The sequence below is a fragment of the Spinacia oleracea genome, chromosome 3, assembly GCF_020520425.1.
Source record: "Spinacia oleracea cultivar Varoflay chromosome 3, BTI_SOV_V1, whole genome shotgun sequence".
Classification (NCBI taxonomy): Eukaryota; Viridiplantae; Streptophyta; class Magnoliopsida; order Caryophyllales; family Amaranthaceae; genus Spinacia; species Spinacia oleracea.
This window is the reverse complement of record NC_079489.1, coordinates 77,281,859-77,295,029: the sequence shown is the minus strand read 5'-3', so window position 1 is coordinate 77,295,029 and position 13,171 is coordinate 77,281,859. Positions and strand designations below refer to the sequence as shown.

Below are 13,171 nucleotides of genomic sequence, written 5' to 3'. Positions count from 1 at the left end.
ATTTCCGAAATTATTTTACTCCCTTATGTCGCAGAATTACAAATCTGCGACATGTGTAATTCTGCGACGCAAAGGAGTGAATATTTTGCGTCACAGAATTACTATTCTGCGACGCATATGACTTTAAAAACATTTTTTAGTCATCTGCGTCGCAGATTAGTAATTCTGCGACGCAAATGACTAATTTTAATGCTAAAAACTGCCAATTGCGTCACATGTTTAAATGTGCGAGGCAAATGTGGTGATGCAAATGATTGTTTTTCCACTGTAACCCATACATAGAGCTTAAGAATCGATTTCGGGATATGCATATGGAAAATGGTATTCCTAATTACTACAAGTTTGGTACTCCAGATGGTAGATGGAGATATGATTTGGAGATTATGACTACGATTATAGAGCTCTCAGAGGAATGTTTTGATGATGGTAAGACGGTAGAGAACATCAACCTTACAGGATTAGATCATGATACAGAGACTCAGATGGATGAGGACAGTGATGATGACGTTGTTGAGATTGAGAACCCTAACCCTATCATTCCTGAACCCACTATTGAGATCTCCAGTGACACATAAATTGAGCCTGAAGTCGACAATGATGAGGTAAACAGTGTGTTACAGCAAAACAATGAGGATATGGAGTATGAGTCTGATCCAGAGGAAGACTTTGATGATTTTGAAGACCATGAGCCCTCTTCACCTGTTTGTAAGGGTGGCTGGATAGTTGAGTAGCATTTGAAGCTTTTGTAATAGCTAGTGCCTAGATTTAGTGAAGCAATAAAGTAGTACACTACTATTTATGGTTTTAGTAGTTCAGTTTTGTGGTTTTCCGAATAAAGTAAGATCCAAAGTATGTATCATTTTTTCCATTGAAGTAATAAATCTAGAATTCCTTCTTATATCCTTAATTCTAAGTCTATACTATTTTTGAGCGATTATCGCAAAAGGAATTTTATGCATTTCTTCAATGAAATTGTACTTGCAAGGTGGTTCAATCTTTCACCACTTGAACTTTATGATGCGGACTAAGGGGAAAAGCGGCCCATAAAAAGGCACCTATCCGGCTTAGGGTCCGAATTTTTTTTGTGTATGTGCACCAATTGAATGACTAGCTAGTGCAATGTGCAATAAGGCAGTGTCCAACCTCAGTTGTTAAAGTTAGTCTTTTGTTTTATTCAGGAGAAGGGAAATGACTACCCAAGGAATAGCTGACGTGGTCAGGAAACTGGCTGAAGTAGTGCAGAACTTAGCACAGAATAGGAATAACCAGGGAGTTGATCCAGCTGGTGAGATGTTTGAGAAGGTGGCCCAGAGTAAGCCTCCTTTGTACCAAGGGGAGATAGACCCGACTGTACTTGAGAACTGGCTAAGGGAATTCGATAAGCTTATCGTAGCTGTCAATTTCCCAGAGAACCTTAGGGTTAATAGTGATGTTTATTACCTTAGGGGAGAAGCCGATCTATGGTGGCAAAGATGTGAGAATGCTTTGAGAGCTAAACCTGGATTTGGATGGGAACCATTCAAGGTAGCCTTAAGAAACAAGTTTTACCCACCATATCTAAAGAAGCAGAAAGCTCAAGAGTTCATCAAGTTGAAAATGGATGGTATGTCTGTGACAGAGTATTATTCGAAGTTCATCGAGTTGTCTAGGTTTGCACCGGAAGTGGTGGCAACGGAGGAGCTTAGAGCCCAGAGATTTGAGAGTGGATTGACTATGGACTTGCAACTAATGCTTGCTGAAGAGACCTTTACATCTCTTGACACCCTATATGGAAAAGCTGCCCATCTGTATGGCCTGCAACAAAGAAAGAATGGGATTGGTGAAAAGAGGAAGGATGTTGGCAACCAGAACCAAGGTGGTGGTCAGCAGAATCAGGGGAATTTTAAGAAAAACAAGGGAAACAACCATTTCCAGTTCAAGGGAAACCATGGTGGAAATAGGAACAACTTCCACAATAACAACGGAGATAAGAATCAGTCTGCAGGGAATGGAACGAGAGTCTATGAGTGTAGACGTTGTCATACTAATCACCTAGGTCGAGACTGTAATGGAAACCAAGTTGTCTGTAGGTTTTGTGAGAAGCTAGGCCATAGAGAATTTGAGTGTTGGGCCAAGAATGGGAAACCCAACCAAGGTAACTAAGGCAACCGCCAGAACAACAACCGGAATAACCAAAACCGAAATGGAGGAAATAATGGTGGAAACCAAAGGGGTAACCAGAATGGAAACAATAGCAATAGTGGCCAGGGTAATGGAAAGCCCAGAGGGAACTATCAACCAAATGGGAACCGAAATGCCAATGGAAGTGGCTATAACAAGGGAGTTGCCCAAGGGAAGCTGAATGTGATCACTAGGCAGGAAGGCGAAAACTCGTCTGACGTCATAGCTGGTACTTTTTCTATTAACTCCGTTTTAGTTAAAGTACTATTTGATTCTGGTGCGACTTACTCGTTTATATCAAAGGGTATCTTAGAGAAGTTAGAACTGAAGGAACCCGAAGAAATAGAAGTACCCATAGTGATACCAACATGTGAGATCGTGAAATGCACTAAGATCCATAGGAATGTACCTCTAACCATAGCCAAGACCATATTCTTGTCTAGCCTAATTGTGTTTGAGTTAGGAGATTTAGATGTAATTTTGGGAATGGACTGGTTGGCCGTGTTTAAAGCTAAGATTGACTGTGAGAAGCAGAAGATTCACTTGAAGTCTAGTCTAGGAAAGGTGGTATCGTATCGCCGTTTTGGAAAGCCTAGGAGTGTAGGAATCGTCACGGCAATGGAGCTCGTGAAATTAATACACAAAGGGAACCCTGTCTTCTTATTCAATGTGAGAGACCTAGACCAAAGAGAAACCAGGGGATATTGCAGTGGTGAGTGAATTCTTGGACGTGTTTCCGGAGGAGATCCCGGGAATGGCGCCCAGTTGACCAATCGATTTTACCATAGATTTAGCACCCGGAACTGCACCTATTTCGAAAGCCCCATACCGAATGGCTCCAGCAGAAATGAGTGAGTTGAAAGGTCAACTTGAGGAATTGCTAGAGAAAGGTTATATTAGACCAAGTGCATCGCCTTGGGGAGCGCCAGTCTTGTTTGTGAAGAAGAAGGACGGTAGCATGAGACTCTGTATAGACTACGGGGAGCTCAATAAGGTCACAATCAAGAATAAATATCCTTTGCCTAGGATAGATGATCTATTTGACCAGTTGAAAGGAGCAGGAATGTTTTCGAAGATTGACTTGAGGTCAGGTTATCATCAATTGAGAATCGCAGAGCACGATATACCAAAGACTGCATTTAGGACTAGATACGGTCATTATGAGTTCACTGTTATGCCTTTTGGGTTAACTAATGAACCTGCAATCTTTATGGACTTAATGAACCGAGTATTCCATGCATTCTTGGACAAGTTTGTAGTGGTTTTCATAGATGATATTCTGGTCTACTCTAAGAATGAGGAGGATCATGCGGAACACTTAAGGTCAGTGTTGAGTACCCTTAGAGACAATGGGTTGTATGCCAAATTCTCGAAGTGTGAGTTCTGGCTAGAAAGAGTTGCGTTCTTAGGACATTTTGTATCTAAGGAAGGAGTTGCAGTGGACCCTGCAAAGATAAAAGCTGCCAGTGAGTGGCCTACACCTAAGAGTGTCACCGATATTCGAAGTTTTCTTGGTTTAGCGGGTTATTATAGACGCTTTGTGCAAGACTTTTCTAGAATCGCCAAACCAATGACAACCTTGATGAAGAAAGAAGCGAAGTTTGAATGGAATGACCAGTGTGAGGAAGCGTTTCAAGCCTTAAAGACGCGATTGACAACCGCGCCAGTGTTAACTTTTCCAGATGAGAACGGTACTTATGATGTGTATAGTGATGCCTCTAAGAATGATTTAGGGTGTGTGTTGATGCAGAACGGGAAAGTGATTGTGTATGCATCGAGGCAGTTGAAGCCATATGAATCCAATTACCCTACCCATGATTTAGAGTTAGCTGCCATAGTGTTTGCATTGAAGATATGGAAACACTATCTGTATGGTGTGAAATATAGGATATTTACGGATCATAAGAGTTTGAAGTACATTTTCACACAGAAGGACTTAAATATGCGCCAACGAAGGTGGTTGGAATTGATCAAGGACTATGATCTGGATATTCAGTACCATGAGGGAAAGGCCAATGTAGTCGCAGATGCCTTGAGTAGTAAAATCAAGTCATGGTGTGAATACGTTAGTAGTTGCTAACGAGCTATGTAAGGACATGCAGCGATTGAATCTAGAAATAGTGAGTGGAGAATGCCTTGAGGGTATGATGAATGCCTTAACCATCCAGTCGTCAGTATTTGATGAAATCAGGGAGAATCAGGCTGATGATGTTAAGCTAGAGCGGATCATGGAAAAGATTTCGCAAGGAAAGGAGGTTGATTTTAAGATCCACGAGGATGGAAGTTTGAGGTATAAAGGACGATGGTGCGTACCTCAAAAGTGTGATGAACTAAAGGAGAAGTTGATGAGAAAAGGTCACAATACGCCATATTCTGTTCACCCGGGAGGTGACAAGCTGTATAAGGATCTGAAAAAGGTCTATTGGTGGCCAAGGATGAAGAACGAAGTGGCTGAATTCGTGGCAAGGTGTTTGACTTGTCAGAAGGTTAAAATTGAGCATAGGAGACCTCAGGGAAAGGTCCAACCTTTAGAAATTCCGAGTTGGAAGTGGGACTGTATCTCAATGGACTTTGTCACTTGTTTACCCAAGTCAAAAAGTGGAAATGACACCATTTGGGTAGTGGTCGATAGGTTGGTTAAGTCAGCAGTGTTCATACCAATGAAAGAAACCTGGAAAATGGAACAACTTGCCGAAGCTTACATCAAACATGTAGTGAGATTACATGGAGTTCCTAAGGATATCGTATCAGATAGAGATTCTAGGTTCCTTTCGAATTTCTGGAAAAGTGTGCAGAAGAATTTTGGTACCACATTGAAAATGAGTACAGCATTCCACCCAGCCACGGATGGACAAACCGAAAGGAATATTCAAACCCTAGAAGATATGCTAAGAGCTTGTGTGATTGATTTCCAAGGAGGATGGGAAGATAGCCTAGATCTAATTGAGTTTTCATACAACAATAGCTATCATGCCAGTATTGGAATGGCACCATTCGAAGCCCTGTATGGACGAAAATGTAGAAGTCCACTATGTTGGAATGACATTAGTGAAACCGTTGTACTAGGTCCCCAATTGATAGCGGACACTATGAATCAGGTTAGGACTATTCAATCCAAAATCCAAGCCGCGCAAGATCGCCAAAAGAGCTACGCAGATTTAAAGCGTATGGATGAAGAGTTCCAAGTAGGTGACAAAGTGTTGTTAAAGGTTTCACCAATGAAAGGAGTGATGAGATTTGGGAAGAAGGGAAATCTTAGCCCAAAATATATAGGCCCATATGAGATCTTAGAACGGATAGGGAAGGTAGCGTATAGACTAGCCTTGCCCATGGATTTGCATATAGTGCATAATGTGTTTCATGTGTCCCAATTGAGGAAGTATGTCCCGGATAAGTCTCATGTACTGCAACCGGAGACCATAGAGTTAGACCAAAGTTTGACCTTTGAGGAAAGACCTGTCAAGATACTTGATAGCAAAGTGCGTAGCACTCGAACTAAGGATGTTAAGATCGTAAAAGTGTTGTGGTCTAACCAAGAGTCTGAGGAAGCTACCTAAGAAGCGGAGGAGGAAATGAGAAAGAAATATCCCGAGCTTTTTCCCGAGGTTAGTTGAGTTACGGGGCCGTAACTCGTTTTCTTTAAGGGGGGAAGAGTGCGGTAGAATTTCGCGCTTTTTACCTTATTTACCCAATTTACCCTTAAGGATATGCTCGAATGGTTGTTTCCAGTGAAGTTTCACTGTTTATTGTCATGTTGAATTACTTAAAGAGTACAACAACTAAAAATTTTTGCAAAGAAAACGCACTAAAGTCTCAAAATAGTCTAAAGTTTAGTTTTAAAATTGTGATTTCCGTGCCCAAGTTTCGGGACGAAACTTCTTTTAAGGAGGGTAGACTGTAATACCTCGTATTTTTCTATTATTATAAATATATTTTATTATATTTATAAAGCATTTCGTTGTATTTTTATAAATTAATTTCATTTAATGAGAATTAAATGCGCTTTTTATTTTTAATTAATTTAAATATTAATTATTTCAAAAACCGTATTTTTATTAAATAAGTTCAAGGAATTTATTTAATCGGGAATTGTTGGGTCGTATTTTGAAAACGAATTTAATTAACTTAAAGCGTGGTCGTTTTGTTTTAATTAAACCCAACAAAGCTTGCAAGGAAATTAATGAACTAAGCCCGAAAGCAAGCCCAACTCAAAATTACCCTAACCTAGCCCACAAGGGAGAGAAAACCTATAAATAGACCTCATATCAAACCCCCAAGATAAAAAATTTAGGAATCTCTCTCTCTCCTCTTTTTCTCTCCTTGCGGCACACTCCACCCACGCCCCTCTCTTCTTCGTGAGCCCTTGCTTGCGGCGCAAGGCAACCCGCCTCGCCGTCTCGCCCAGCTCGCCCGCCTCACAGCCGCAGCATAGCACGAGTGTGTCTGCGCGCTGTGTGTGGTCGTGCTCGCCAGCGCCCACTCGTCCCTCGTCCCGTCTCGCGTCGCGTCGCAGCACAACACCCCTGCTGTGTTTGCGGGTCTCGCCCGTGCCCAGCGCCCACTCGTCGCCTGTCCCTCGCGCGCGCGCGCCCTGCTGTGGTGCGTTGCGCTGCTGCATGTTGTTGTTGCTTGTTGTGTTGCGTTGGTCGGCACACACACACACACACGAGCAATTAATCGTTGTGTGTGTGTGTGTTGATCAATTGTTTAAATCAAATTTTGTTTTCAAAATTATTAATTTTCAGTTTTAAATTGATTTAATTATTGTGATTTGTTTAAATATTTGGGTTGTTTAAATTAATTAAAACGGTTATGAACACCGTATTGGGTTAGTATTGTGTTTTAATTAAAGAGATTGGTTTTGATGATTTAAATTATGATTTTCAGATTTTATATGTTATAAAGTGTGGATTTTTGAAGTCAAAACATGTTTTCGGATTAAACTATTGCTAGGGTCTTGGTTTCAAATTGATTAAGCAATTGATTTACATAATTTTATGTCAATTTAAATTATGGGAATCAATCAAAATTTTCAGATTGGTTATAAGCTTTAAAAAGTTGGTTTTTAAGGGTTTTAAAGCGAAAAAGTCAATGTTTTTATGCTAGGACTTGAGTTGACTATTTGAGACTATTAAATTACCAATTAATGAATGATTTTTAATTAAACTAAGGGTTTTAGTTTCTTAAATTGTTGCTGGAAATTTAGTAAACATGGATAATAATTTAGTTCCCTTATTTTGTTTTATAGGAGTTGATTGCTAGGGAGTCGTGATTCGCACAGTGGCCCCCGTACTTAGGTATTCCAGGTACGTACAAGACTAGGGTGACCACCCATCCCTTGAGGACTTTGTGAAGTGTATTGAATGCGAATCATGTGAACTTATATGCTATGAATTCATGTTTGATGATTGGAAATGATTATGTTATTTTGAATTCATGTTTAATGTTGAGAACGAGCATGTTATTATTATTGTTGAATCTATATGAACGAGCATGTTATGAATTGAATTATGCATTATAGATTTTGTTGAACTATCATGTTATGGACTTTTATAATCGTTGGATTATGTCAAGCATGTTGTTCAAATTGGTTTGCATGTATGAGTATTGCGCATGCAAGTTGTTATTATTATTATGCTATAGTACAGGATGTCTAGCATAATCATTGACCAAGTCGAATATTGCCAGTGAGCAATATATACTCTACCAAAGGGGTAGAATATGTTAGAGAGTCGATGTGAATTGAATTAAGGACAATTCGTGCTAAGGGCACACCCCGCTTTTTAATAGGCAATGTCGGGTTATCTCAAACAGTGTTTTTGAGAAGGAACAATGGGAGTAATTTCACTTGAGTCTTGTTTGATCACAAGTCCTAAAGAATTAAAATAATGAAGTGTCATTGTTGAATTGTTTAATTGTTCAATTGTTTGTATGTTGTGTCTTGAGTCGCCTTGAACATATTATACTAATTGACGTAAAGTGTAACCCAAAGAGCTTCAAAACTCTTGGAACGTATATACCTTGAGTATGAACAATGGGGGGAGTCTTGCCGGAAAACTTGTACTCCTAGAATGATACAAGACGTTGTTTCATGCTCTTTTATGCCGTTGTGCATTGGAATTCCTGTCGGTATGGCCCGACTGTCGGTAGTAGCCCGACTTATTTTGGTGTATGGTTGGCTCCCATCACCCTTTCTTTCCTTTCGAGGATACTTTACCTTACCCGTTCGAAGCTACTTTTTATTAATCTGTGAGTCAAGAGTCGTGTTTCGTGTCGAGTCTTGTCTCCATGATTATCTGTTTATTACATGGCTTTTGCATGTTGATTATTTAATTTTTTGAGTGAAGCATGTTAGGATAGAATGTTATTCTAGCTTGTTCGTACTCAGCTTTTGCTGACTTCGTGCTTCATGTCTTCTGGTCATGGCCTTCGCCTTAATGACCCTATGATGATCCATCAATTGCATTTGCGTTGTTGGGGAGTAGATTTTCAATAAAGTAGGTTTGTAGAGATAACTTGCGGGAGAAGTTATCATGGGATTCGAGTTGAGAGTTTATGCTTCCGTAATTTATAAACTCTATTTTTATTTAAAGTCACGACTACTATTTTCAGTTAATGGATTTCAAACGGTTTGTTTTAGTTTGGGCCTCAACTGTTCCAACTTGTTTTAATAACCATTAACTATTTATTTAATGTGTTTTGAAAGTTAGTTATTTCCGCTGCGTAATTCTGGTAAATAGCCTTAGCCGTTATCACGGTGGCGGTAATATCTTGGTAATTCCTGTGTTTTAAGTTGGAAAATGTTTTATAAAAAGCAAGGAATTATTAGGGTGTTACAGGTATGGTTAACAACTCTTTTCAACAAGATTTGGGAAAGTAATAGGATTCTTTTAGAGTGGAGGAAAAGTACTATCATCCCCTTGTACAACAATAAGGGTGATGTCCAGGATTGTGTCAACTATTGAGGAATCAAACGAATGAGCCATACTATGAACCTTTGGGAGCGGATTATTGAGCAAAGATTAAGGAGAAATGTGAATATTACGGAGAACTAATTTGGATTTATGCCTGGGAAATCGACTATGGAGGCCATTCACCATACAAGGATACTAATGGAGAATTATCGGGAAAAGAAGAAGGATTTACATATGGTTTTCATTGATCTGGAGAAGGATTATGATAAGGTACCCAGGGAAATTCTTTGGTGGCCATTAAGTAGGAAAGGAATTCCGAGGAAGTATATTGATATCATCAAGGACATATATGAGGGATTTAGCACGAGTGTGAGAACTACTGTTGGTAAGACCGAAGAATTCCCCATTACGATTGGAGTGAATGAAGGTTCTACACTTAGCCCGTTTCTTTTTTCTATAGTCGTGGACGAATTGACGAGGTCAAATTAAGATGGTATACCCTGGTGCATGATGTTTGCAGATGATATTCTATTGATTAATGAAACAAAAGAAGTAGAGGATTTTAAGTTGGATTTATGGAGAAAACTTTGGAATCTCGGGGTTTTAGGCTTAGTAGAAACAAGATGGAATATGTGGAGTGTAATTTTAGTGGAGTCCAAGACAGAGAGACAGGGGGATTACCTTAGATGGAAAAATTGTCCAAGGCTCTGAAATGTTCCGTTATTTAGGATCTATTACCCAGAAGGATGGGGAATTGGATGGCGATGTGGCTCATAGAATCAAAGTAGGTTGGTTGAAGTGGAAAAGTGCCACAAGATTCCTATGTGATCCAGGCATCCCCCAAAGATTCAAGGAAAATTTTACCGCACGACAATTCGACCGGCGTTGTTACATGGCACGGAATGCTGGGTAGTGAAACATTTTCATGTGTATAAGAGGAATGTAGCGGAGATGTGCATGTTACGTTGGATGTGTGGGCATACAAGAAAGGATCGTTTGAGGAATGAGATTATTAGGAAGAAAGTAGGGGTTGCACCGATTGAACTTAAGATGATGGAAAATCGTTTAAGATAGTTTGGGCATGTAAGCAGAAGATCAAGTGATGCCCCGGTTAGGAGGCTAGAAGGGAGGCAAAGTGATAGAATTGCAAAGGGGTAGGGGAAGACCTAAGAAAACTTGGAGGAAGGTGATTGAGCATGATATGAGCTTTCTTGGGATTGAGGAAAATATGGCGTTGGATAGGACAGAGTGGAGGGAGAGAATATACATTGATGACTTCATTTGACTATACAACTTCTATTTTGACTATGCTTACTTTTACTTATTTATTTATGTTATTTTTTTATTTATTTACTGTTTTTTTTGGAGTGTACGTACTTATTTTATTTATTTATTTATTTTAAACTTTATTTATTTTTATTATCCCTTATAATATTTTTTCTGTAGTATATATATTCCTTTATCTTACTTTCATTCGTTCCACTTTCTCCCTCTTCCTTGTTTATTCTTTTAACTTTCCGCTCCTTTCTGGTTTGATTGGTGACAATGACGATCTCCTACGACGAGTCATGTTAGAGGACCCCAAAACATTTTGGGACTAAGGAGTTTTTGTTGTTGTTGTTGTTGTTGTTGTTGTTGTTTCAAAAGTAAAGAATAATCAAGTAGGAGAACTAATATCATAAAAAAATACAAAGAGTTGCCTATGTAGGAATGGAACCTACATCATTGTGCAATGATGAGCGGCATTTATGTCGCTCTTAGCTTAGGATTTCTTGCCATTGCTATTGCATGTTTTTATGATTTTTTTATAGTTTATAGGCCATTTATATGCTTTATCCACTTTGATCTTTTATAGGTAAAATGTTGAGAAAACAATGAAATCCTAGGTAGAAAGTGCAGGAAACAGACTTGTGAGGGTGCACAAGTCAGTTGTGCGTGCGCACGGTGAAGAAAAAGTGTTATGGAGGAATTTTCCAATTTGTGCGCCCACACAAAAAATCTACGCGCCCGCACAGATTTGAGTCCCAAATTCAAGAGTTCTTGCCAAAATTGTGCACCCACACGAGTTTCAACAGTGTGCCCGCAGATATTGCCTTGTGCGCCCACACACCCTGTCATGCGCCCACACAAGAGTTGGAACAAGCCCAAGCATCAATTTCTAATGTGCGCCCGCACAGTGCGCGTATTCTAACTCTTCGCTCCCTGTGAGCGCAAGAAATTTCTGTGCGCCCACACAAACTTCTTTGTGCGCCCGCACGACGACACGGGCTGACACTTTTTCGTAATTTAAACTTCTATTTTGGGGAAGCATATAAATAGGATTTCATTTCTTATTTTGAGAAGTTAATTTTCATTTTAGTTTCGATTTAGTTTTTCAGCTTTTTCTCTAAACACTTTGTAATTTCCCCAAATTTCTAGAGAGAGAAACTCAAATAAATTCAAGTTTGGTCTTCAATTCTCAAGTTTTTTTCAAGATTTCTGAAACTTCATAGTAATTCTTTCTTCCTTAATCTCTTTTGCTCTTTCATTGCTTTTATTAATTGCTTGATTTCTACACTTTCTATTGGTTGTGATTTGCATTGAATTTTAGGATTTCAATTTCAAATTGCTTGTTTGATTCTTAATTTTGCTTTCAATTATATCAACATGTTCAATTGCATAATTCTAAACCTTAACTTAATTTCTCTTCCAATGCGTAGTGAGTAGTTTCCATGCTAGGGTTAGGGATGATGTTTGAGAAGTAGTTGGGGATGTAAAAATGAATTATTGATTGCTAATGTGATATGCTAGATAGGAATTCCATGCTTAACATGTTTGGTAGTTGCAAATTAATTCCATTATTGTTATTGAAATTGGAGTGTTCATCGTGTGCATGTCAAGAGATTTAGAGTGCTTGATTTCATATGAGTAGCTACTTGATTTCATGAACCATTTTAGGACTTAGGTTACACGAGAGCGTGCCATAGGAACTAGAATTGGTAAGGCGTTCTAACCGAGAGGGGTGAATCGCTAAAATAGTTGGTTGCTCCCTAGAAAGTATGTCCTTGCATGATCTTGTATATTATTCGATTCGTTTTCCCCAATGAAACTCAAGTGGATCCCCAATCCCCCTAGCTTTTCCATAATTGATTGTTTGAAATATAAGTTTAGATTCGTTAGTTTCAAACCAATTCAACCATTCTTCTAAGCTAGCTTGTTCGTCATTAAACTCAAGTCGCTTCGTTCTCTTGGGACGATCCCTAACTTGCCACTTTAGTCCATATAGTGTGTCGGATTAGGTGTTTATAATTTTTTTTTGGTAGGCAGAGTTCGTTTCAACGACCAAAAAACGCCGTATCAAAATGGTACCGCTGCCGGGGAGCGGTAGTCGTATTTGAGTTTAGCTTAACATCGAGTCTTGTTTAATTAGTTTACTTCTTGCTTTTAGTGTAATAGTCATTGCTCACGTTTTCTTTGAGTTGTATACAAGATCGAGGGCGAAGCCGTCATCAACCTCTCTATTTTATTGATTTGGAGTTAGAGAGGACATTGCGGGGTCTAAGGAGAATTCGAACCCGATGTTCTAGCTACTACAGATTTGCTACCTTAAGCGAGATTCCGGTCGGACCAAGAGCCTACAAGTCCTATAATAGAGTGTATGGCTTTGCCGGTGAAGAATTTGGGAATTCCGGGCGCTTTTGAGGCCACTTGTGGAATTCAAGTACCAACCACAAATGCAAATAATTTCAAGATAAGGCCCGCTTTGATCACACTATTCCAAAGCCATCCATTTTGTGGGAAGACTAGTGAGGCGCCGCATGAGCATTTGAAGCGATTCGAGCATTATTGCGACACGATCAAGCATAATGGGGTTACTTCCGAGTATGTAGGACTCAAGTTGTTTCGGATTTCTCTTCTAGGGAGAGCAAGTGATTGGCTTGATAAGGAGGTCAAGCCAAAGTCACTAAGAACTTGGAACGAGGTCACTAGTGCTTTCCATAGCAAATTCTATTCACGTGGGAAAACCGCCAAATACCGGCGCAGGATATAATCATTTGAGAAGAAACGTGATGAGTCCTTATTCGAAGCTTGGGATAGATTCAAGGAGTATCAAAGGG

General features: G+C 39.4%; 1 protein-coding gene across 1 annotated transcript; it reads left to right on the top strand.

The window, feature by feature from the left end:
* Positions 1 to 9,242: 9,242 nt before the first annotated feature.
* Positions 9,243 to 9,785, top strand: LOC130469794 (uncharacterized). The gene is made up of 2 exons (XM_056839274.1): positions 9,243 to 9,501; positions 9,595 to 9,785. Exons 1-2 carry the CDS (start codon positions 9,243 to 9,245, stop codon positions 9,783 to 9,785), a joined length of 450 nt encoding a protein of 149 aa, XP_056695252.1.
* Positions 9,786 to 13,171: the final 3,386 nt, after the last annotated feature.